The sequence below is a fragment of the Lampetra fluviatilis genome, chromosome 48, assembly GCF_964198595.1.
Source record: "Lampetra fluviatilis chromosome 48, kcLamFluv1.1, whole genome shotgun sequence".
Classification (NCBI taxonomy): Eukaryota; Metazoa; Chordata; class Hyperoartia; order Petromyzontiformes; family Petromyzontidae; genus Lampetra; species Lampetra fluviatilis.
In genome coordinates, this window is record NC_136322.1 from 8,695,806 (window position 1) to 8,718,002 (window position 22,197).

General features: G+C 52.6%; 2 protein-coding genes across 4 annotated transcripts; both read left to right on the top strand.

Annotated features, from left to right (window-relative positions):
• The first annotated feature begins 7,691 nt into the window (after nucleotides 1–7,691).
• On the top strand, nucleotides 7,692–11,864 carry LOC144948248 (uncharacterized). The gene is made up of 2 exons (XM_078877672.1): nucleotides 7,692–7,751; nucleotides 8,192–11,864. Exons 1-2 carry the CDS (start codon nucleotides 7,692–7,694, stop codon nucleotides 9,278–9,280), a joined length of 1,149 nt encoding a protein of 382 aa, XP_078733798.1. The 3' UTR covers nucleotides 9,281–11,864.
• An 872-nt stretch (nucleotides 11,865–12,736) lies between these two features.
• On the top strand, nucleotides 12,737–17,996 carry LOC144948317 (uncharacterized). Of its 3 annotated transcripts, none has more exons than XM_078877753.1 (3): nucleotides 12,737–12,857; nucleotides 14,505–14,672; nucleotides 14,877–17,992. In XM_078877753.1, the coding sequence occupies exons 2-3, from the start codon at nucleotides 14,513–14,515 to the stop codon at nucleotides 15,323–15,325; spliced, it is 609 nt and encodes a 202-aa protein (XP_078733879.1). In that variant the 5' UTR covers nucleotides 12,737–12,857; nucleotides 14,505–14,512; the 3' UTR covers nucleotides 15,326–17,992. The 3 variants fall into 3 exon arrangements, with proteins under 3 accessions (XP_078733879.1, XP_078733880.1, XP_078733882.1); XM_078877754.1 differs by having other exon boundaries at nucleotides 12,756–12,857; nucleotides 14,508–14,672; nucleotides 14,877–17,995; XM_078877756.1 differs by having other exon boundaries at nucleotides 12,758–12,869; nucleotides 14,877–17,996.
• Nucleotides 17,997–22,197: the final 4,201 nt, after the last annotated feature.

Consider the following 22,197-nt stretch of genomic DNA (forward strand, 5'->3'; position numbering starts at 1 on the left):
AGGGGCATAGACGCGATGACGTCACTTGCGAGGCCTTATTATATACGTAGTGGGATGGGATTCATGAATGCATATGAATTTACAAATGGGTGGCCATTATTTACGCGATCTAAACCACCCCAACCCCCCCCCCAAAAAAACAACCTCTTATGGATGATGTTGGTCGCGAAAGCCTACGTGTTGTACTGTAATATTTTTTTGTTTGGTTAACACATATATATTTCATTTATCTACTAAAAAAAAAAACCCCGACAAACAACCAATCGCCTGGAGTATTCCGCCTTGAGATGGAACGCCTGCGTCCGTTTGATTGCGAGGGGTTGGTGGGAGGTTTGCCAATGCGCTGTTTGTTATTGTTTATCTGTTGTTGTTTATTGTTGTTTGGGGAGCGGTGGCGCAGCGGTTAGCGCTACGCTGCGCTACGAACCCGGCGACCCGGGTTCGATTCCCGCTAACGGCCAACGCCGGTGACGATTTATCTGAACCGGGTCCTGGGCCTCCCCTAGGTCGGCTCGGCCTCAAATGAGTACCCGGTGCGGTGTGTACAAACAACGCCACTGGGGAGACAAAGGCGGCCGGGCGCGTGGTGTTGACCACCCACCACCTCGTGTGCCGTGCCGGCCTTCATATGTGCCACTCGCTAAACAGCACTTGCCCCAACAGTCTGTTCAGGCTATAAAGCATCACTGTGTGAGAGGCCGTCACACGATTTGAAAATCATTGGGGGTTTGGGATGGCAACACGAAGATGATGATTATGATGGCTGGGGTGGGTGTGGTGTTGTCACTATGGAGGACGCTGCTGCTTCTGGGCAGTTGGAGGCAGTCGCTCTCCAGCAAAAACGGAAGGCGGAGGAGCGACGCTCACAACAACAAGCCGGGCAGATAAATTGCAGCTTTTCTTCTTTTTGGTTCTTTCGGGAAAAGTCACGTAGAAGGAAAGTAATAAAATAATAAAAATAAAACATAATAATGTTATTATGTTTTATTTTTATTATTTAATAATAATAATGTTATTATGTTTTATTTCTATTATTTTATTACTTCCCTTCTACGTGACTTTACCGAAAGAACCAAGAAGATGAATCCCTGCAGTCACGAAAGCTTTACATCGAAATTGCAGCTTGCCACAATGCGGTGGGGTGGGGGGATACAGCTTTGTGGTGCATCTACCGGTCATCGCAATCAGCCAACGCCCATGGCACCTGCTGGGGTCTCTCCCGAGACCTCCTGCGCCTAGCCTGGCACAGCAAGTTGGTACAGCTGGTGGTACGTCTGTAGTGACTAACTCGGAGACAGTAAGACTTGGAGGCACTTGTTTTATTCAACGAGCACCATCGGGACAATACACGCTGGTCAGTCGCTCGCCTCCACACGACCGTCTTCTTGGTTCTTTCGGTAAAGTCGTCACGTAGAAGGGAAATAATAAAATAATAAAATAAAACATCATAAAATAATTCTCACGACGTTTCGGCCACAACGCAAGCAGCCGTCCTCAGGTGAAGACCAGATCTGTCGGAAAGACAGCGTCCGAATGAACAGGTCTGTCGGAAAGACAGCGTCTGAATGAACAGGTCTGTCGGAAAGACAGCGTCTAAATGAACAGGTCTGTCGGAAAGACAGCGTCTGAATGAACAGGTCTGTCGGAAAGACAGCGTCTAAATGAACAGGTCTGTCGGAAAGACAGCGTCTGAAAGAACAGGTCTGTCGGAAAGACATCGTCTGAATGAACAGGTCTGTCGGAAAGACAGCGTCTGAAAGAACAGGTCTGTCGGAAAGACAGCGTCTGAAAGACCAGGTCTGTCGGAAAGACAGCGTCTGAATGAACAGGTCTGTCGGAAAGACAGCGTCTGAATAAACAGGTCTGTCGGAAAGACAGCGTCTGAATGAACAGGTCTGTCGGAAAGACAGCGTCTGAATGTACAGGTCTGTCGGAAAGACAGCGTCTGAATGTACAGGTATGTCGGAAAGACAGCGTCTGAATGAGCAGGTCTGTCGGAAAGACAGCGTCTGAATGAACAGGGCTGTCGGAAAGACAGCGTCTGAATAAACAGGGCTGTCGGAAAGACAGCGTCTGAATAAACAGGTCTGTCGGAAAGACAGCGTCTGAATGAACAGGGCTGTCGGAAAGACATCGTCTGAATGAACAGGTCTGTCGGAAAGACAGCGTCTGAATAAACAGGTCTGTCGGAAAGACAGCGTCTGAATGAACAGGTCTGTCGGAAAGACAGCGTCTGAATGAACAGGTCTGTCGGAAAGACAGCGTCTGAATGAGCAGGTCTGTCGGAAAGACAGCGTCTGAATGAACAGGTCTGTCGGAAAGACAGCGTCTGAATGAACAGGTCTGTCGGAAAGACAGCGTCTGAATGAACAGGTCTGTCGGAAAGACAGCGTCTGAATGAGCAGGTCTGTCGGAAAGACAGCGTCTGAATGAACAGGTCTGTCGGAAAGACAGCGTCTGAATGAACAGGTCTGTCGGAAAGACAGCGTCTGAATGAACAGGTCTGTCGGAAAGACAGCGTCTGAATGAACAGGTCTGTCGGAAAGACAGCGTCTGAATGAGACGCTGTCTTTCCGACAGACCTGTTCTTCACCTGAGGACGGCTGCTTGCGTTGTGGCCGAAACGTCGTGAGAATTGTATTTTATTATGTTTTATTTGTATTATTTTATTATTTCCCTTCTACGTGACTACCGAAAGAACCAAGAAGAAAAAAAAACATGCTCTGATATTATAAACAAAAAAACATGCTCTAATATTACAAACAAAAAACATGCTCTGATATAAGAAATTAAAAACATTCTCTGATATTAGAAACAAAAAAACATGCTCTGATATAAGAAACTAAAAAACATGCTATGATATTATAAAAAAAAACATGCTCTGATATAAGAAACTAAAAAACATTCTCTGATATTAGAAACAAAAAAACATGCTCTGATATTACAAAAAAAACATGCTCTGATATTATGAACAAAAAAATATGCTCTGATATTAGAAACTAAAAAATATTCTGATATTAGAAACAAAAAAACAGGCTCTGATATTACAAAAAAAAAACATGCCCTGATATTATAAACAAAAAACATGCTCTGATATTAGAAACTTAAAAACATTCTCTGATATTAGAAACAAAAAAACATGCTCTGATATTACAAAAAAAACATGCCCTGATATTAGAAAAAAAACATGCTCTGATATTATAAACAAAAAAACATGCTCTAATATTACAAACAAAAAACATGCTCTGATATAAGAAATTAAAAACATTCTCTGATATTAGAAACAAAAAAACATGCTCTGATATAAGAAACTAAAAAACATGCTATGATATTATAAACAAAAAACATGCTCTGATATAAGAAACTAAAAAACATTCTCTGATATTAGAAACAAAAAAACATGCTCTGATATTACAAAAAAAACATGCTCTGATATTAGAAACTAAAAAACATTCTGATATTAGAAACAAAAAAACATGCTCTGATATTATCTGCATTGTCTTTGAAACGAATCGGTGTGGTCAATGCAGCAACGCGATTCCTTGCAGAAGGTTGCGCGCGACGTCACGCGATGACGTCACGCGCATCACATCATAGGTGCTGCTCGCTAACAGCACTTGGCCCCCCTGCAGTCTGTTAGAGGCTACACGGGGACTCTTTATCTTTGTGTCGTGACAATGACGTCACACGCGCGCCCCCACAAACATAACGTCACGTCCGGAGGTGACGAGCAAGCAAATGACGTCACGCCCGGAGGTGACGAACAAACAAGTGACGTCACGCCCGGAGGTGACGAGCAAACAAATGACGTCACGCCCGCTCGTCGTGACGTCGTGCAGATGAACGACTTCCTCACCCGAGACGTTGCACGCCGACGCCTCCTTCACCGCCACCGTCTGCCTCCACGGATTGGTGAAGTATGGTCAACCACCAACACCACCAGCACAACAGCACCACCACAGCACCACCACTCACCACCACCCACCCACATCACCACCACCACCACTAACATCACCAACATCACCACCACCAACATGACCACCACCACTCACCACCACAGCACCACCACCCCCTCACACCACCACCCACAGCACCACCACCCACAGCACCACCACCCACAGCACCACCACCCACAGCACCACCACCCACAGCACCACCACCCACAGCACCACCACCCACAGCACCACCACTACCCACACCACCACCACCACCCACACCACCACCACCACCCACAGCACCACCACCCACAGCACCACCACCCACAGCACCACCACCCACAGCACCACCACCCACACCACCACCACCCACACCACCAACCACACCACCACCACCCACACCACCACCACCCACACCACCACCACCCACACCACCACTACCCACCCCACCACCACCCACATATGCACACACACGCGTGTGCACGCACAGGCACACACACACGCACACACGCACATACGTACACGCACACTCAATAAACACACATACACAAAGACAAAGATCCCCCGTGTAGCCTGTGACAGGCTGCTGGGGCAAGTGCTGTTAGCAAGCAGCACCTATGTGGGACACGGGGTAGGGTGGTGCTGGCCACCCACCACCCCCTCTGTGTGTGCCACAGCGCCGGCAGCCTTCATAGCTGCTACTCGCCTACAGCACTTGCCCCTGCAGTCTGTTAGAGGCTACACGGGGGATCTTTGTCTGTGTGTGAGGTGCTAGCTAACAGCACTTGCCCCAGCAGTCTGTTCGAGGCTACACGGGGGATCTGTGTCTGTGTGTGAGGTGCTAGCTAACAGCACTTGCCCCTGCAGTCTGTTCGAGGCTACACGGGGGATCTTTGTCTGTGTCTGTGTGTGAGGTGCTAGCTAACAGCACTTGCCCCTGCAGCCTGTTAGAGGCTACACGGGGGATCTTTGTCTGTGTCTGTGTGTGAGGTGCTAGCTAACAGCACTTGCCCCTGCAGTCTGTTCGAGGCTACACGGGGGATCTTTGTCTGTGTCTGTGTGTGAGGTGCTAGCTAACAGCACTTGCCCCAGCAGTCTGTTCGAGGCTACACGGGGGATCTTTGTCTGTGTCTGTGTGTGAGGTGCTAGCTAACAGCACTTGCCCCTGCAGTCTGTTCGAGGCTACACGGGGGATCTTTGTCTGTGTCTGTGTGTGAGGTGCTAGCTAACAGCACTTGCCCCAGCAGTCTGTTCGAGGCTACACGGGGGATCTTTGTCTGTGTCTGTGTGTGAGGTGCTAGCTAACAGCACTTGCCCCTGCAGCCTGTTAGAGGCTACACGGGGGATCTTTGTCTGTGTGTGAGGTGCTAGCTAACAGCACTTGCCCCTACAGCCTGTTGGAGGCTACACGGGGGATCTTTGTCTGTGTCTGTGTGTGAGGTGCTAGCTAACAGCACTTGCCCCTGCAGTCTGTTAGAGGCTACACGGGGGATCTTTGTCTGTGTCTGTGTGTGAGGTGCTAGCTAACAGCACTTGCCCCAGCAGCCTGTTAGAGGCTACACGGGGGATCTTTGTCTGTGTCTGTGTGTGAGGTGCTAGCTAACGGCACTTGCCCCAGCAGTCTGTTAGAGGCTACACGGGGGATCTTTGTCTGTGTGTGAGGTGCTAGCTAACAGCACTTGCCCCTGCAGTCTGTTAGAGGCTACACGGGGGATCTTTGTCTATGTGTGAGGTGCTAGCTAACAGCACTTGCCCCAGCAGCCTGTTAGAGGCTACACGGGGGATCTTTGTCTGTGTGTGAGGTGCTAGCTAACAGCACTTGCCCCTACAGCCTGTTGGAGGCTACACGGGGGATCTTTGTCTGTGTCTGTGTGTGAGGTGCTAGCTAACAGCACTTGCCCCTGCAGCCTGTTAGAGGCTACACGGGGGGTCTGTGTCTGTGTGTGAGGTGCTAGCTAACAGCACTTGCCCCTGCAGTCTGTTAGAGGCTACACGGGGGATCTTTGTCTATGTGTGAGGTGCTAGCTAACAGCACTTGCCCCAGCAGCCTGTTAGAGGCTACACGGGGGATCTTTGTCTGTGTGTGAGGTGCTAGCTAACAGCACTTGCCCCTGCAGTCTGTTAGAGGCTACACGGGGGATCTTTGTCTGTGTGTGAGGTGCTAGCTAACAGCACTTGCCCCTGCAGTCTGTTAGAGGCTACACGGGGGATCTTTGTCTATGTGTGAGGTGCTAGCTAACAGCACTTGCCCCAGCAGCCTGTTAGAGGCTACACGGGGGATCTTTGTCTGTGTGTGAGGTGCTAGCTAACAGCACTTGCCCCTGCAGTCTGTTAGAGGCTACACGGGGGATCTTTGTCTGTGTGTGAGGTGCTAGCTAACAGCACTTGCCCCTGCAGTCTGTTAGAGGCTACACGGGGGATCTTTGTCTATGTGTGAGGTGCTAGCTAACAGCACTTGCCCCAGCAGCCTGTTAGAGGCTACACGGGGGATCTTTGTCTGTGTGTGAGGTGCTAGCTAACAGCACTTGCCCCTACAGCCTGTTGGAGGCTACACGGGGGATCTTTGTCTGTGTCTGTGTGTGAGGTGCTAGCTAACAGCACTTGCCCCTGCAGCCTGTTAGAGGCTACACGGGGGGTCTGTGTCTGTGTGTGAGGTGCTAGCTAACAGCACTTGCCCCAGCAGTCTGTTAGAGGCTACACGGGGGATCTTTGTCTGTGTCTGAGGTGCTAGCTAACAGCACTTGCCCCTGCAGTCTGTTAGAGGCTACACGGGGGATCTTTGTCTTGTGTGATCCGCGGCGATGTTTAACTCTACCGCGAATTTTCCATCTCCCCAGGGGTTGGCTTGACCGTCTGAGATCAAAATACAAGAATAGTTTTTTTTTACCCTCGGCTGGAAATAACAACACAGCTGAGTTGTGTTAAGGCGTTCAAACGCCAAACAGAAACCCCTTCTGCAGGGAATCATGTCTGCATCAACCACACGTACTTGTGGCGAACATGCATTGTCTTTGAAACTGATCGGTCCACACCAGAGACAGCTTTCTTTAGAGCCTAGTCTCACTGGTCTAACACTGGACACTGGAGGTCTAACACCCCAAGCTATAACACATTGTCCTGCGGAGGGAGCTGGTAGGAACACGTCGGGTTGCTCGGTCAATGGCCTGCAGGGTCAACGGCCACGGCGTGGGGTATTCCGCAAATATGGCCGACTGTGAGGGCGGGCACAAGCCGGCGTGAGTAGGTGAAACGTTGAGTTGTATAAGGGCACCACGGGGTGAGCAGCCCCTCCCCACCCAGCCCCACCCCTCCCACCCCCCACCCAGCCCCACCCTCCCCACCCAGCCCCTCCCCACCCAGCCCCACCCCTCCCTCCCCCCACCCAGCCCCTCCCCACCCAGCCCCACCCCTCCCCACCCAGCCCCACCCCTCCCACCCAGCCCCTCCCCACCCAGCCCCTCCACACCCAGCCCCTCCCCACCCAGCCCCACCCCACCCAGCCCCACCCTCCCCACCCAGACCCTCCCCACCCAGCCCCTCCCCACCCTCCCCACCCTCCCCTCTCCACCCAGCCCCACCCCTCCCATTTTTGGACGGACGGACGGACACAATAATCCCCTGTGGGCTGGTGTAACCAGGAGGTTCCTACCAGTAAATGTCCTGATAGTGACATTGTCTTTGTGCTGTTCCCCTTTTGACGTTGTCCCCTGGTCCCCACATTTAAACGCGCTTTTTGGGAGCGTTTTGGCCGCTGCAATGCATTGCCACGCGACAAGCCACCACGCGGTTGAGCCCGCCGTCATTGGCGACGGCCTGGTCGTCGCTTCTGAAACAAGTAAACCCGTAAAAACAAAGTTTTTCACTCTAAATCCTTTATATGCGTGGCATGGGGCGGCTAGAGTCCTCTCGTCCTCTGGCTTGAGATGGCTGCCACCTATGGGTCAGATGATTGTCTGCCACCATTAAGCAATTGGTAATTACATATTTAATTTGTTTTCCCTAAACTGTGTAAAATTTAGGAAAAAAATTTTCACGAAAATTAATTGTCACGCACAACGAGTCTGTGTGCAAAATGTCAGCTCGATTGGATCACGGGAAGTGGGTTAAAAAAAACGACCTGAAGATTTGCACGGTCCTAAGCGCGCAAGCAAGCGAACTTAATATAAAGGATTTAAAAAGAGCCGCTACTCCACATCAACTCGGCGTGGGGGGGGAGGGGGGGCCCTTACGTGGACGTGGCTAACAGTGAAACATAGTTTCCGCATCCACGCTGGCTACACGAACGCCGGCCGTGCGTGGACTTTACCCTGCCCCTCTCGCCGTACAGACGGCGATGGAGCCTTGCCCAAGCAAGACGCCGCCGCCACCACCATCTCCTCCGCCACAGCCGCAGCCCAATCAGTGCCCCCACGGCACCGACCGCCGCAGCAACCTGGAGGCCCGCGCCCACTCGCCCCAGAAACCGTTCGTGTGCGACGACTGCGGGAAGGCGTTCGCGCTGGCGGGCAACCTGCAGACCCACCAGCGCAGCCACCGCGGCAACAACAACAACCACCACAACAAACCGGCAACGTCGCCACAGACGTACCGGTGCGGCCGCACGTCGGCAGAGAAACCTCCGACGCCGCCGGTACCGACGCCACCGGTACCGCCGCCGCCCCCCCCCCGACAACGGCATCCCCAAGTCCGAGAAGCCGTTCGAGTGCGCCGAATGCGGCAAGGCGTTCGCGGTGCCGTCGGGCCTGCGCGTGCACCGCCGCACGCACCGCGCCGAGCGCCTGTTCGTGTGCACGGTGTGCGAGAAGGCGTTCTCGCGGCTCGAGCACCTCCAGCGCCACCAGACGACGCACACTCGTGAGCGTCCGCACGCCTGCCCCGACTGCGGCCGGGCCTTCGCCCACGCCCACCACCTGCGGGGACACCGAGCCACGCACACGGGGGAACGTCCCCACGCCTGCCCCGACTGCGGGAAGTCGTTCGCCCAGCGCGGCAACCTGCGCACGCACCAGCGCGCCGTGCACACGGGGGAGAGGCGGCACGCGTGCGCCGAATGCGGCAGGGCGTTCGCGCAGCTGGGCAGCCTGCAGAAGCACCGGGCCGTGCACACCGGCGAGCGGGGGCACGCGTGCGGCGCCTGCGGCAAAGCGTTCTCGCGCGCCGAGCACCTGCTGCGTCACCGCGCCACGCACACGGGCGAGAGGCCGCACGTTTGCGCGCAGTGCGGGCGGGCGTTCGCTCACGCGCACCACCTGCGCAGGCACCGGCAGGTGCACGCTGAGGAGGCCGCTAAGAAGGAGGCGGGGGTGGGGGTGGCGGCGGCGCTGAACCATCACGCGAACGGGTGAAGCGTCGCGCTCCCGTGGTCCCCGCGGCGGACTTCGGCGGCTTTCTGCTGCTGCTGCTTCTGCGGCCGTCTGGAACGTTCTGCTCTTCTGGTGTGAGGGGGCCAACCGGGAGCTACGACGCAGTTTTACACCGTCGTCTAGATTGACAAACTCGTTTCTTCAGAACTTGCCGCTTGTTGTTGTTGTTGTGCGTTTAGTTCGTTGTCCTTCCACCCCGCGCAACTCCGATTAGACACGGTTGGTGGCTTACGTACGGTCGTCTGAAAGAAGTGCAACGCACGCGCACGCATGGACGCACACGCACACGTGATTACGACGTTGGCCGCATCGTTTGGCGAAGGTGAAACGGAAAGGGGGGCAGCCATGCAAATTTTCTTTCTCACGCCACTTCCGATGGACGAGAGCCCCGCCCCCCCACGCTTCAGAGGGGGCTCTGGGGGGGTAGGGGGGTGGCCCCCCCCAAATCTTGACAACGGAAGGCCGGGTGCCAAATGATTTCGTCTTCAACGCGGAAATGCGAATCGCGGATCGCGACGGGCGGTGATTTTGGCTGCTCGGTTCTTGCGCCGCTCCCTAAAAGCCGTGGGGCAGCGCGGGGAACCTGTGCCCGGCGAGGTGGCGGTGGCGATGATGATGATGATGGCGATGATGAAGATGGCGATGATGAAGATGATGATGATGGCGGTGGTGATGATGAAGATGGCGATGATGAAGATGATGATGATGGCGATGATGAAGATGGCGAAGATGATGATGATGGCGGTGGTGATGATGATGATGGCGATAACGATGGAAATGACGGTGGCGATGATGAAGATGATGATGATGATGGCGATAATGATGGCGATGATGGCGGTGGCGATGATGAAGATGATGATGATGATGGCGATAATGATGGCGATGATGATGATGATGATGGCGATGATGAAGATGGCGATGATGAAGATGATGATGATGGCGGTGGTGATGATGAAGATGGCGATGATGAAGATGATGATGATGGCGATGATGAAGATGGCGATGATGAAGATGATGATGATGGCGGTGGTGATGATGATGATGGCGATAACGATGGAAATGACGGTGGCGATGATGATGATGATGATGGCGATAATGATGGCGATGATGATGATGGCAGTGGCGATGATGAAGATGATGATGATGGCGATAATGATGGTGATGATGATGATGATGGCGATAATGATGGTGATGATGATGATGATGGCGATAACGATGGAAATGACGGTGGCGATGATGATGATGATGATGGCGATAATGATGGCGATGATGATGATGGCAGTGGCGATGATGAAGATGATGATGGCGATAATGATGGTGATGATGATGGCGGTGGCGATGATGATGATGATGATGGCGATAATGATGGCGATGATGATGATGGCGGTGGCGATGATGAAGATGATGAAGATGATGATGATGATGGCGATAATGATGGAAATGGCGGTGGCGATGATGATGATGGCGATGATGAAGATGATGATGGCATTGGCGATGATGATGATGGCGATGATGATGGAAATGGCGGTGGTGATGATGAAGATGATGATGATGGCGGTGGCGATGATGATGAAGATGGCGATAACGATGGAAATGGTGGTGGCGATGATGAAGATGACGATGATGGCAGTGGTGATGATGATGATGGCAGTGGCGATGATGATGATGATGATGAAAATGCCGGTGGCGATGATGATGATGGCGATAATGATGTAAATTTTAGTGGCGATGATGATGATGATGGCGATGATGATGAAAATGCCGGTGGCGATGATGAAGATGATGATGATGGCAGTGGCGATAATGATGGCGATGATGATGAAGATGCCGGTGGAGATGGCGGTGGCGATGATGATGATGAAGATGGCGATAATGATGTCAATTTTAGTGGCGATGATGATGATGATGGCGGCGATGCCGATGATGATGAAGATGATGATGAAGATGCCGGTGGAGATGGCGGTGGCGATGATGATGATGATGGCGATAATGATGTAATTTTTAGTGGCGATGATGATGATGATGGCGATGATGATGAAGATGCCGGTGGAGATGGCGGTGGCGATGATGATGATGAAGATGGCGATAATGATGTCAATTTTAGTGGCGATGATGATGATGATGGCGGCGATGACGATGATGATGATGAAGATGATGACGATGATGGCGGCGATGACGAAGATGATGACGAAGATGATGATGAAGATGCCGGTGGAGATGTGCGTTTCTGCGCCGTGCCGCGGGCTGTTCGAAACCATGTCCGACGTTTCGCGTTAGACGCCAAAATGTGGTGTATTCACGAGCCAATTGGTTCCTCGGGATTCAAATTGGTTCTTGTGCTTGAGGCTGTGGCCAAAGCGATGGCGCTCCTTGTTTTTAAAGAGATGTAGTCGCACGTAGAATCTGTACACTTAAATTGTCGATTGGAAGCTTCTTTCGTGACTGCAGCAGGGATTCATCTTCTTGGTTCTTTCGGTAAAGTCGTCACGTAAAAGGGAAATAATAAAATAATGAAAATAAAACGTAATCAAATACAATTCTCACGACGTTTCGGCCACAACGCAAGCAGCCGTCCTCAGGTGAAGAACAGGTCTGTCGGAAAGACAGCGTCTGAATGAACACCACCAAGCTTGGCATCGTATGTGGTGTTCATTCAGACGCTGTCTCCCCGACAGCCCTGTTCTTCACCTGAGGACGGCTGCTTGCGTTGTGGCCGAAACGTCGTGAGAATTATTTTATTATGTTTTGTTTTTATTATTCTATTATGTTTTATTTTTATTATTTTATTATGTTTTATTATGTTTTATTTTTATTATGTTTTATTATGTTTTATTTTTATTATGTTTTAGTTTTATTGTTTTATTACTTCCCTTCTGCGTGGCTTTACCGAGAGAACCAAGAAGATCTGTACACTTGTTGGATTGGGGACGTGGAAAACTGTGTAACACAAAGTTTTCATTCAACAAAATAAAAACCACTATTTTATAATCGCCTTCTGCGTCTGCGTACGCGTCTGCAAATCGACGGACGGAAGTTGTCGTAGGGCCACAAAAGTCGAGGTTGCACACTCGTCCTTACAATTGCACTGCTGCAGGTTTCTCATTTGAGGCTGAGTCGACCTAGGGGGGAGGGGAGGAGATTTTGAGCAGAGCCGGTGACGTCACGCGACGAACGAGGGGCTCGACGAGCGACGTGACGTCACGCGACGAGTCAGCCAGCCGCGTGACGTCACGCCCACGAGTGCGGGCCTCGACGAGCGACGTGACGTCACGGCGACGAGTCAGCCAGCCGCGTGACGTCACGCCCACGAGGGCGGGGCTCGGCGAGCGACGTGACGTCACGGGACGAGCGACGTGACGTCACGCCTGCGAGCGCGGGGCTCGGCGAGCGACGTGACGTCACGCGCGACGGGTGACGTAATTTCCTGGCGTCGTTCGACGTGACGTCACGTCCGGCGCGATGTCACGGCGAGGAGAGGGGGTGAGATGGTGAGGAGGTGGTGAGGAGGTGAGGGAGAGAAGAGGAGCAGGCGGCCACAGCGAGACGCGGCGAGGAGGAGGTGAGTGGAGAGGTGAGGTGGTGAGCGAGCAGAGGGAGAGGTGAGTGGAGGTGGTGAGGTGAGGGAGAGGTGAGTGGTGAGTGGAGGTGGTGAGGTGAGGGAGCAGAGGGAGAGGTGAGTGGTGAGTGGAGGTGGTGAGGTGAGGGAGCAGAGGGAGAGGTGAGTGGTGAGTGGAGGTGGTGAGGTGGTGAGCGAGCAGAGGGAGAGGTGAGTGGTGAGGGGAGGTGGTGAGGAGGTGAGGGAGCAGAGGGAGTGGTGAGTGGTGAGGGGAGGTGGTGAGGAGGTGAGGGAGCAGAGGGAGAGGTGAGTGGTGAGTGGAGGTGGTGAGGTGGTGAGCGAGCAGAGGGAGAGGTGAGTGGTGAGGGGAGGTGGTGAGGAGGTGAGGGAGCAGAGGGAGTGGTGAGTGGTGAGGGGAGGTGGTGAGGAGGTGAGGGAGCAGAGGGAGAGGTAAGTGGTGAGTGGAGGTGGTGAGGTGGTGAGGGAGCAGAGGGAGAGGTGAGTGGTGAGGGGAGGTGGTGAGGAGGTGAGGGAGCAGAGGGAGAGGTGAGTGGTGAGGGAGAGGTGAGTGGAGGTGGTGAGGAGGCGAGTGGTGAGTGGAGGTGGTGAGGAGGTGAGGGAGCAGAGGGAGAGGTGAGTGGTGAGGGAGAGGCGAGTGGTGAGTGGAGGTGGTGAGGAGGTGAGGGAGCAGAGGGAGAGGTGAGTGGTGAGGGAGAGGCGAGTGGTGAGTGGAGGTGGTGAGGAGGTGAGGGAGCAGAGGGAGAGGTGAGTGGTGAGTAGGTGAGCGAGCAGAGGGAGAGGTGAGTGGTGAGTGGAGGTGGTGAGGAGGCGAGTGGTGAGTGGAGGTGGTGAGGAGGTGAGGGAGCAGAGGGAGAGGTGAGTGGTGAGTAGGTGAGCGAGCAGAGGGAGTGGTGAGTGGAGGTGGTGAGGAGGTGAGGGAGCAGAGGGAGAGGTGAGTGGTGAGTAGGTGAGCGAGCAGAGGGAGTGGTGAGTGGAGGTGGTGAGGAGGTGAGGGAGCAGAGGGAGAGGTGAGTGGTGAGTAGGTGAGCGAGCAGAGGGAGAGGTGAGTGGTGAGTAGGTGAGCGAGCAGAGGGAGTGGTGAGTGGAGGTGGTGAGGAGGTGAGGGAGCAGAGGGAGAGGTGAGTGGTGAGTAGGTGAGCGAGCAGAGGGAGTGGTGAGTGGAGGTGGTGAGGAGGTGAGGGAGCAGAGGGAGAGGTGAGTGGTGAGTAGGTGAGCGAGCAGAGGGAGTGGTGAGTGGAGGTGGTGAGGAGGTGAGGGAGCAGAGGGAGAGGTGAGTGGTGAGTAGGTGAGCGAGCAGAGGGAGTGGTGAGTGGAGGTGGTGAGGAGGCGAGTGGTGAGTGGAGGTGGTGAGGAGGTGAGGGAGCAGAGGGAGAGGTGAGTGGTGAGGGAGAGGCGAGTGGTGAGTGGAGGTGGTGAGGAGGTGAGGGAGCAGAGGGAGAGGTGAGTGGTGAGTAGGTGAGCGAGCAGAGGGAGAGGTGAGTGGAGGTGGTGAGGAGGCGAGTGGTGAGTGGAGGTGGTGAGGAGGTGAGGGAGCAGAGGGAGAGGTGAGTGGAGGTGGTGAGCGATGTGGGTGGTGATGATCTTTGTCTTTCTGCCGCCCCCACCCCTCCTACCCCCCCTCACTACAAGGAGACAAAATGATCTCCGAGGGCTTCGCCAAGATCCTGTGCCCGGTGTGCAACTGGGTGCTGGTGAGCCCGTCGGCGCTGGAGGACCACATGAAGCAGCACGGCAAGTCGGCCGTCTACCGCTGCTACACGGCCGACAAGCCGGGAGTCCTAGTCAGCCACCGGCGTGGTGAGTGGTGAGTGGTGAGGGGATGAGCTGGTGAGGAGGTGGGCGGTGTGGGCGGTGTCGGCGGGGATTTTGTCTTTGTGGGTGGTGATGATCTGTGTGGGTGGTGTGGGTGGTGTGGGTGGTGTGGGTGGTGTGGGTGGTGTGGGTGGTGATGATCTTTGCCTTTCCGCCACCCCTCCTACCCCCCCCCCACCTCACTACAAGGAAACAAAACGATCTCCGAGGGCTCCGCCAAGATCCTCTGCCCGGTGTGCAACTGGGTGCTGGTGAGCCCGCCGGCGCTCGAGGACCACATGAAGCAGCACGTCAAGTCGTCCGTCTACCGCTGCGACGAGTGCCCCTTCACGGCCGACAAGCCGAGCGTCCTAGTCGAGCACCGGCGCACGCACACCGGCGAGCGCCCGTACCGATGCGGCGTGTGCGCCAAGGCGTTCCGCCTTCTCGGCTACCTTCGCAGCCACCAGCGCACCCACACGGGCGAGAAGCCGTACAAGTGCGGCGTGTGCGGGCGGGCGTTCGCCGACAAGAGCACGCACAGGCGGCACAAGAAGACGCACGCAACGCCGAGCGACGCCGTAGCCGACACCGTAGCCGACACCGTAGCCGTAGCCGTCAAAATCGAAGAAGACTCGGATGACGGCGTCGTAGGATGAGCGGCAACCGACCGGAGCGGGGGGGCTAGCGAGGGCGCAGAATCGAGGGATCGAGGGATCGCCCTCGCACCCGGCTCGGCACGTGTGCGCCGATTGCCATTTGCAACTCTGTTATCGCGTGATTTGGCAGTAGCGCTCTGTGTCTCTGGCCGCTCCGGGTCAGTAGAAATGTGCCAATACGCGAGTCGGCGCCCGGCTAACGCGCCCCATGTGCCCAGCCAGCGAGGGAATCGCGTGCTAAAGTCGTCGCTTGATTGCGTCATTTCTGTGGGACGATCAACTGCGTGGACATTTTTGCCCATTGCGTCCACCCTTGGACTCGGGAATTTTCTCCGTAAGAGAGCGTTGATTACCACAAGTTGGCTAGAAGTCCCATTGGCGGTTTCAAGGGCCCGACCGAACTTAGGTTTTCCCCCACGAAGTTGTTCGACTCGGATCCGAGGTCTGTAGTTGCTTCAGCTCTTGTGATATCATCTGCTGCCCTGTTATCAGAGGTCGCAAACGGGCTTTGATTCCTTACCCGTACCCGGCCGCACCAGGGTCGCAAACGGCTACACGTACCCGGCCGGGTACGGGTAGCCGGGGATCGGGTAGGGTACGGGTATCGGGTACCCGGTTGCGACCTCTGCCTGTTATGGCTAACAACCTTTAAGGGTTTCGCCGGCATTTTGGCCCATTTTTCCTTGCTCACGAGTAACCACAACTTGGGCAATTTCTTCCACCATCTAGCGTTCACCCGAGCCTCATGTCAAGGTCTCTCCCGGCTGCCGTGCCCCCGACACATTCCCAAATCACTACATCAAATGGGTGGTCCGTGTGTAATGTGAGCATATATCCGGCTCGCTGACGTATCACAACTCGTCATGATGATCGGCTCTGCCGGTCCTGGTCCATAGCCAATGGGGGGAAGCCTAGGGGGCGTGGCCCTGACGTGATGGAAAGGTGACATCTGCAAGTAGAGGATTGGTTCTGCTGGCTTTAGCCACAGCCAATGGGGAGACGAGTCAGGGGCGTGGTCCCGGGAGCTTACGATGGAGTCTGGAAGATTCCATAGAGGCTAACCAGGATTGGTGGAAACGTACCACGTGACCCGGGTATTAAATAGGGGTGGAGACGAACGACACGTGGTCAGAACTGGAACGAACGGAGGAGGAGGCCACGCTGGAGCGGGGACCAGGCTGCCACGTGGTCCAGGCTGCCACGTGGTCCAGGCTGCCACGTGGTCCAGGCTGCCACGTGGTCCAGGCTGCCACGTGGTCCAGGCTGCCACGTGGTCCAGGCTGCCACGTGGTCCAGGCTGCCACGTGGTCCAGGCTGCCACGTGGTCCAGGCTGCCACGTGGTCCAGGCTGCCACGTGGTCCAGGCTGCCACGTGGTCCAGGCTGCCACGTGGTCCAGGCTGCCACGTGGCCGCGCGTCTCTCTCTATCCCTCTCACGCTGTCTGTCAGCAGCGTGAAGGAGAGCTGTAATGAAAAGTGAATAAATTAACCCGTAAAAACAAAGTTTTTCACTCTAAATCCTTTATATGCGTGGCGGCTAGAGTCCTCTCGTCCTCTGGCTTGAGATGGCTGCCACCTATGGGTCAGATGATTGTCTGCCAGCATTAAGCAATTGGTAATTAAATATTAAAAAAATGAGGTTCCCATAGTGGCAAATGAGGTTCCCATAGTGTAGATGCTTGCCCCGAGCTTTCATACTCTGATGGTGCATTGTCTTTGTGTTGTGCGCCTTTTGGCGTCATCTGGTGCAACCCATGTGAGACTAGGCTCTAATGAAAGCTGTCTCGGGTGTGGACTAATCAACTTCAAGGACAGTGCATACATTATCAGAGTTATGTTCTTTTGTTTGCACCATGACTGCAGGTATTGCGGTCTATGCAAACATGACTCCTTGTAAAAAGGTGTCAGTTTTGTTGCCAAATAGAAGGGTTAAAAACCAATTATCATATTTTTACTGGCAAATGAGGTTCCCATTTTATTGTTTTATTTTTATTAATTTTACCTACGTGACTTTACCGAAAGAACTAAGAGTATCTTTCAGTAAAGTCACGTAGGTATAAGATCAAATTAAGTAATAGAATTACGACGTTTCAATAACCAGTGAAGAGTGAAGACCAGCTGGATAGGCCCTGGGACTCTCCTGGATCGCTGTCCTTCTAAGGACCGACCAGGGCAAGCCAGTGGCGTGGCCCCGAGAGCCCAGAGCCGATGCTCTTGTAAGAGCCGGTCTAGTGACTAAGGGTGCCGTGATCCCAGCTTGGCCAGAGCTGGATCAGCAAGCCTCCCCCGAGCTCTTGAGTGGAGGACCTGGGAGTAGGCTAGCCGGGTTAGAGATAGTGGGGTCTCCCTGTTAGACGGGTGAAATGGCCGTTACCCCTTCGAGTGTTGTATACATTGGCCTGTGTTGAGTGTAAGGTTATAATAAATAAGTGTGACTACGTCTCCTTGAATTCACTACACTTATGTCATACTGATGACAATACTATATTCTATCATTTTAAAAAATGGTAAACATTATTTTTTAAATCCTTTATATTAAGTTCGCTTGCTTGCTTACGACCGTGCAAATCTTTCGGTCGTTTTTTAACCCACTTCCCGTGATCCAATCGAGCTGACATTTTGCACACAGACTCGTTGTGCGTGACAATTAATGTTCGTGAAATTTTTTTTCCAAAATTTGACACTTTTTAGGACAAAAATATTATATTTAATTACCAATTGCTTAATGCTGCCATGCAATCACCTGACCCATAGGTGGCAGCCATCTCAAGCCAGAGGACGAGAGGACTCTAGCCGCCACGCATATAAAGGATTTATAGTGAAAAACTTTGTTTTTACGGGTTATACTTTTTACATGTTACGTTTCGGCTTGGGTCTAATTGTCCACGCTCAACCGACGTTGGCTGTAAATCACCACGTGGTCCCTGACGTCACAGCAAGCCTCGGGGAGCCACGCCCCAGGGGCGGGGGATGTGGAAGGAGGGGGAGGGGCGATGGGGGAAGGGGGCATGGGGAGGGGCAGCTCGGACAGTACGTTTCATTAAAGTGTTTTTTTAAAAGTATTTTTTAATATTTTATTTATTTTTACACGCTTTTATTTAACTCACTCAGTTGTCGTCGTTGTCGTATCCTCAAATCTTGTACCTCAATTTTAACCCACTTCCCAATGTGATGTCGACTGCAAACTTGGTAAACTTATGTCATACCGATGACAATACTATATTCTATCGTTAAAACTAAAACAAATATTTTTAAACAATCATTTTTAGATGTTATGTTTCGGCTTGGGTCTAATTGTCCACGCTCAACTGACGTTGGCTGTAATTGGCCACGGCCCCTTACGTTATTACAAGCTTCAGACTTCTTCCATTAGTAGTACGGTACATTTCATTGAAGCGTGTTTTTAAAAACGTGTTTTTAAATACTACTTATTGTTATAGTGTTAGTTTTTAACACTCGATGCAACCAGGAACAAACAAAGGTAGATTTTATTTATATTCAAATCGGCACCGTGAAAAAAATTTAGTGCGTCACCACCGCAAACAATAACGCAAAGAAATCAACCCCCCCCCCACACACACACACAAAGGTCGGTTTTAACTTCCAACCCATCGGGGAAAATACATCTCAAAATTTAACAAAAAAAACCCGGGGAGGGGAACTCTCTCCACGTCTCAACTTTCAGTCGAGATGCAAGGGGCCACCCATTTAGTAGGTCCGCAAAAATCTGTCAAAACTTGAACCCCTCCCTGTACGCACGCGTACTTGTTACACACCCCCCCCCCCCCATCTTCGTACGTACACTTGACGCACCCCCCCCCCCCACCCCCGAATCCTATAGAACGGCCGATATTTAATCACGATCAAGGATTAATAATATTAACGTGTTTAAGCAAACAGATAGTCCACACTTTAACTAATTTGAAGGCCAATGTAGACAATTATCCAAGCTTTACCCCCCCCCCCCCCCCGTTTCCTATGCGTACATTGTCAGTAGACTCCCCCATACGCAAGCGAACGCATTTGGGTTAACCCCCCCACCGCCTCATGCGTACGTACTAAATGGATGGCCCCTAAGCACGCGTGCGTGTGTGCGCGTGTACACACTAAGTTCAACAGGTCATTGACGTTTTTGGGGTGAGATCGAGTAAATAAATAATGTTGTGTCTTCTTGGCTCTTTCGGTAAAGTCACGTAGAAGGGAAATAACAAAATAATAAAAATAAAACATTAAATAATTCTCACGACGTTTCGGCCACAACGCAAGCAGCCGTCCTCAGTTTGTGGCCGAATCGTCGTGAGAATTGTATTTATGTTTTATTTTTATTATTTTATTATTTCTCTTCTACGTGACTTTACCGAAAGAACCAAGAAGATGAATCCCTGCAGTCACGAAAGCTTTCAATCGAAATTTTATGTTGTATCGTTAAACCCGCCACCACCCGACACAGCCGATTAGTAAGGGCTGTTACGTAAACAGAACGTGCCATCCACAAGTTTTTTTGGGGGGTTAGATCGTGTCAATATATAAATGTCGCTGTGCCCTTAACCCCGCCACAGCCAATCGGTAAGAGGGTTTTTGTGTCGCGTAAACAGAACGCGGCCAAGTTTCGATTCAAAGCTTTCGTGACCGCATGGATTCATCTTCTTGGTTCTTTCGGTAAAGTCACCACGTGGAAGGGAAACAATAAAATAATAAAAACTATAAAACAATAAAAATGTCTCACGACGTTTCGACTGCAACGCAAGCAATCGTCATCAGGTGTGAAATCCACGGCAAGAAAATTTGAAAAAAGTGGCGGTTTGTCCTAACGTCCATCTGGGCCAACTGCCAAATCGCTGTAGGAAAAAAACCGCCACTTTATTCAAATTTTCTTGCCGTGGATTTCACACCTGATGACGATTGCCTGTGTTGCAGTCGAAACGTCGTGAGACATTTTTAATGTTGTATATTTTTATTACTTTATTATTTCCCTTCTACCAGAGGTCGCAAACGGGTAGCCGGGTATCGGGTAGGGTACGGGTACCCGGTTGCGACCTCTGCCTTCTACGCGACTTCACCGAAAGAACCAAGAATAAGAACGCTGGCAATTCGTTACTAGCACAGCACACGGGCGGTGCGTTACTGGCGAAACGTCGTACTCTTGAATTTAAATGTTGTGCATTTGCTCTCCAACACAGCGGTGTAATGTAACTAACTAGTAACGGAATCTGTCTTGTTCCTCTTTGCCTGACAAACTTTACCAATTGGCTGTCGTGGGGGGGGGGGGCTGGCGGGTTTAATGACACGTTTATATTTACGCGATCTAACCCACCACCACCGCCACTACTTTCGCAACCGATATCCGTACCGGTAACAATCATAAAGGTCTTTTTCGGGTAAGATCGCATTCGATCAGAATTCGGGCTAATCGCCTGAAGCTGGTGTTACCTAATCACGGGCGAAACTCCTTGGAATTGTACAACACGTTCCTTCGGAGTCGGCAGGTAGCAGAGGTCGCAAACGGGTTTTGATTCCTTACCCGTACCCGGCCGCACCAGGGTCGCAAACGGGTACCCGTACCCGGCCGGGTACGGGTAGCCAGGTATCGGGTAGGGTACGGGTATCGGGTACCCGGTTGCGACCTCTGGCAGGTAGGAACTTGGTTGGACAGCGCATTCGTGCGGCGCGTCACGTGGTGCCGAGCGCGCCCGAAGCGCTCTATGAAAAATACAAATCGAGGGCGTGGCTATGCACGCACGACAGACAGACAAATAATCCCTGGTGGGCAGTGTGGAACCTGTTGTTCCTACCTGTATATTGTGGGTTTACTTTACCGACACACAACCGGTGAGTTATCAACTCGTAACTGATTGGGGCCACGTTTCGTTCACGTCACAAACGCTTACCAATTGGCGGGGTTTATCGACACGCATTTGCATTTAAGCCATCTAACCCGCCCCCCCCCCTAATTATAGATAACAAAAAGCTAAACACAAAAAACAGAATAGCAAATACCAACATCCGCCATTCGGTGGCGTCACCACGGCGCCTGTGCCAGGCCAGGTGCACTTTGGGGCTATCGCGTGAAGTGTCGAAGGCTCGCTGCTGGCAGCAGGTCACGGGACAGATCCGCACAGCTGCCAACCCCCACGCACGGTCTACTCTGTATTCTTGTACAGGGGAAATTTAGTTTTCGGGTCCATACAGCGTACGGCCGTTTCAATATGGGCAAACACATTTTTTTTTTTTTAAACGTGTTAATTTTTTTGCGTTTCCCCCTCGCGACGGTGGGACATCGTAGGATGAACGTTGACATTTGCAAGGGGTACACGGGGGTGACCAATAAGGTCTGAAATTGGTCTGTAAACACATTGTCCTGCGGAGGGAGCTGGTAGGAACACGTCGGGTTGCTCGGTCAATGGCCACCAGGGTCAACGGCCAGGGCGTGGTGTATTCCGCAAATATGGCCGACTGTGAGGGCGGGCACAAGCCAGCGTGAGTAGGTTAAACGTTGAGTTTTATAAGGGCACCACGGGGTGACCAGCCCCTCCCCACCCAGCCCCACCCCTCCCACCCCCCACCCAGCCCCTTCCCCACCCAGCCCCTCCCCTCCCATTTTTGGATGCACGACAGACGGACACAATAATCCCCTGTGGGCTGGTGTAACCAGGAGGTTCCTACCAGTATAAGATAGGGGCTGTTATTTAAGGCCACGGCACAGAGACATTGGGGGTTCTCTGTGTGTCTATGTTGTCTCTCTGCTTGTGTGTCTGTCTATGTGTCTGTGTGTCTCTGTGTTGTCTCTCTCTACTTGTGTATCTGTCTGTGTGTCTCTGTGTGTCTATGTGTCTCTCCGCTTGTGTGTCTGTCTGTCTAGGTTGTGTCTCTTT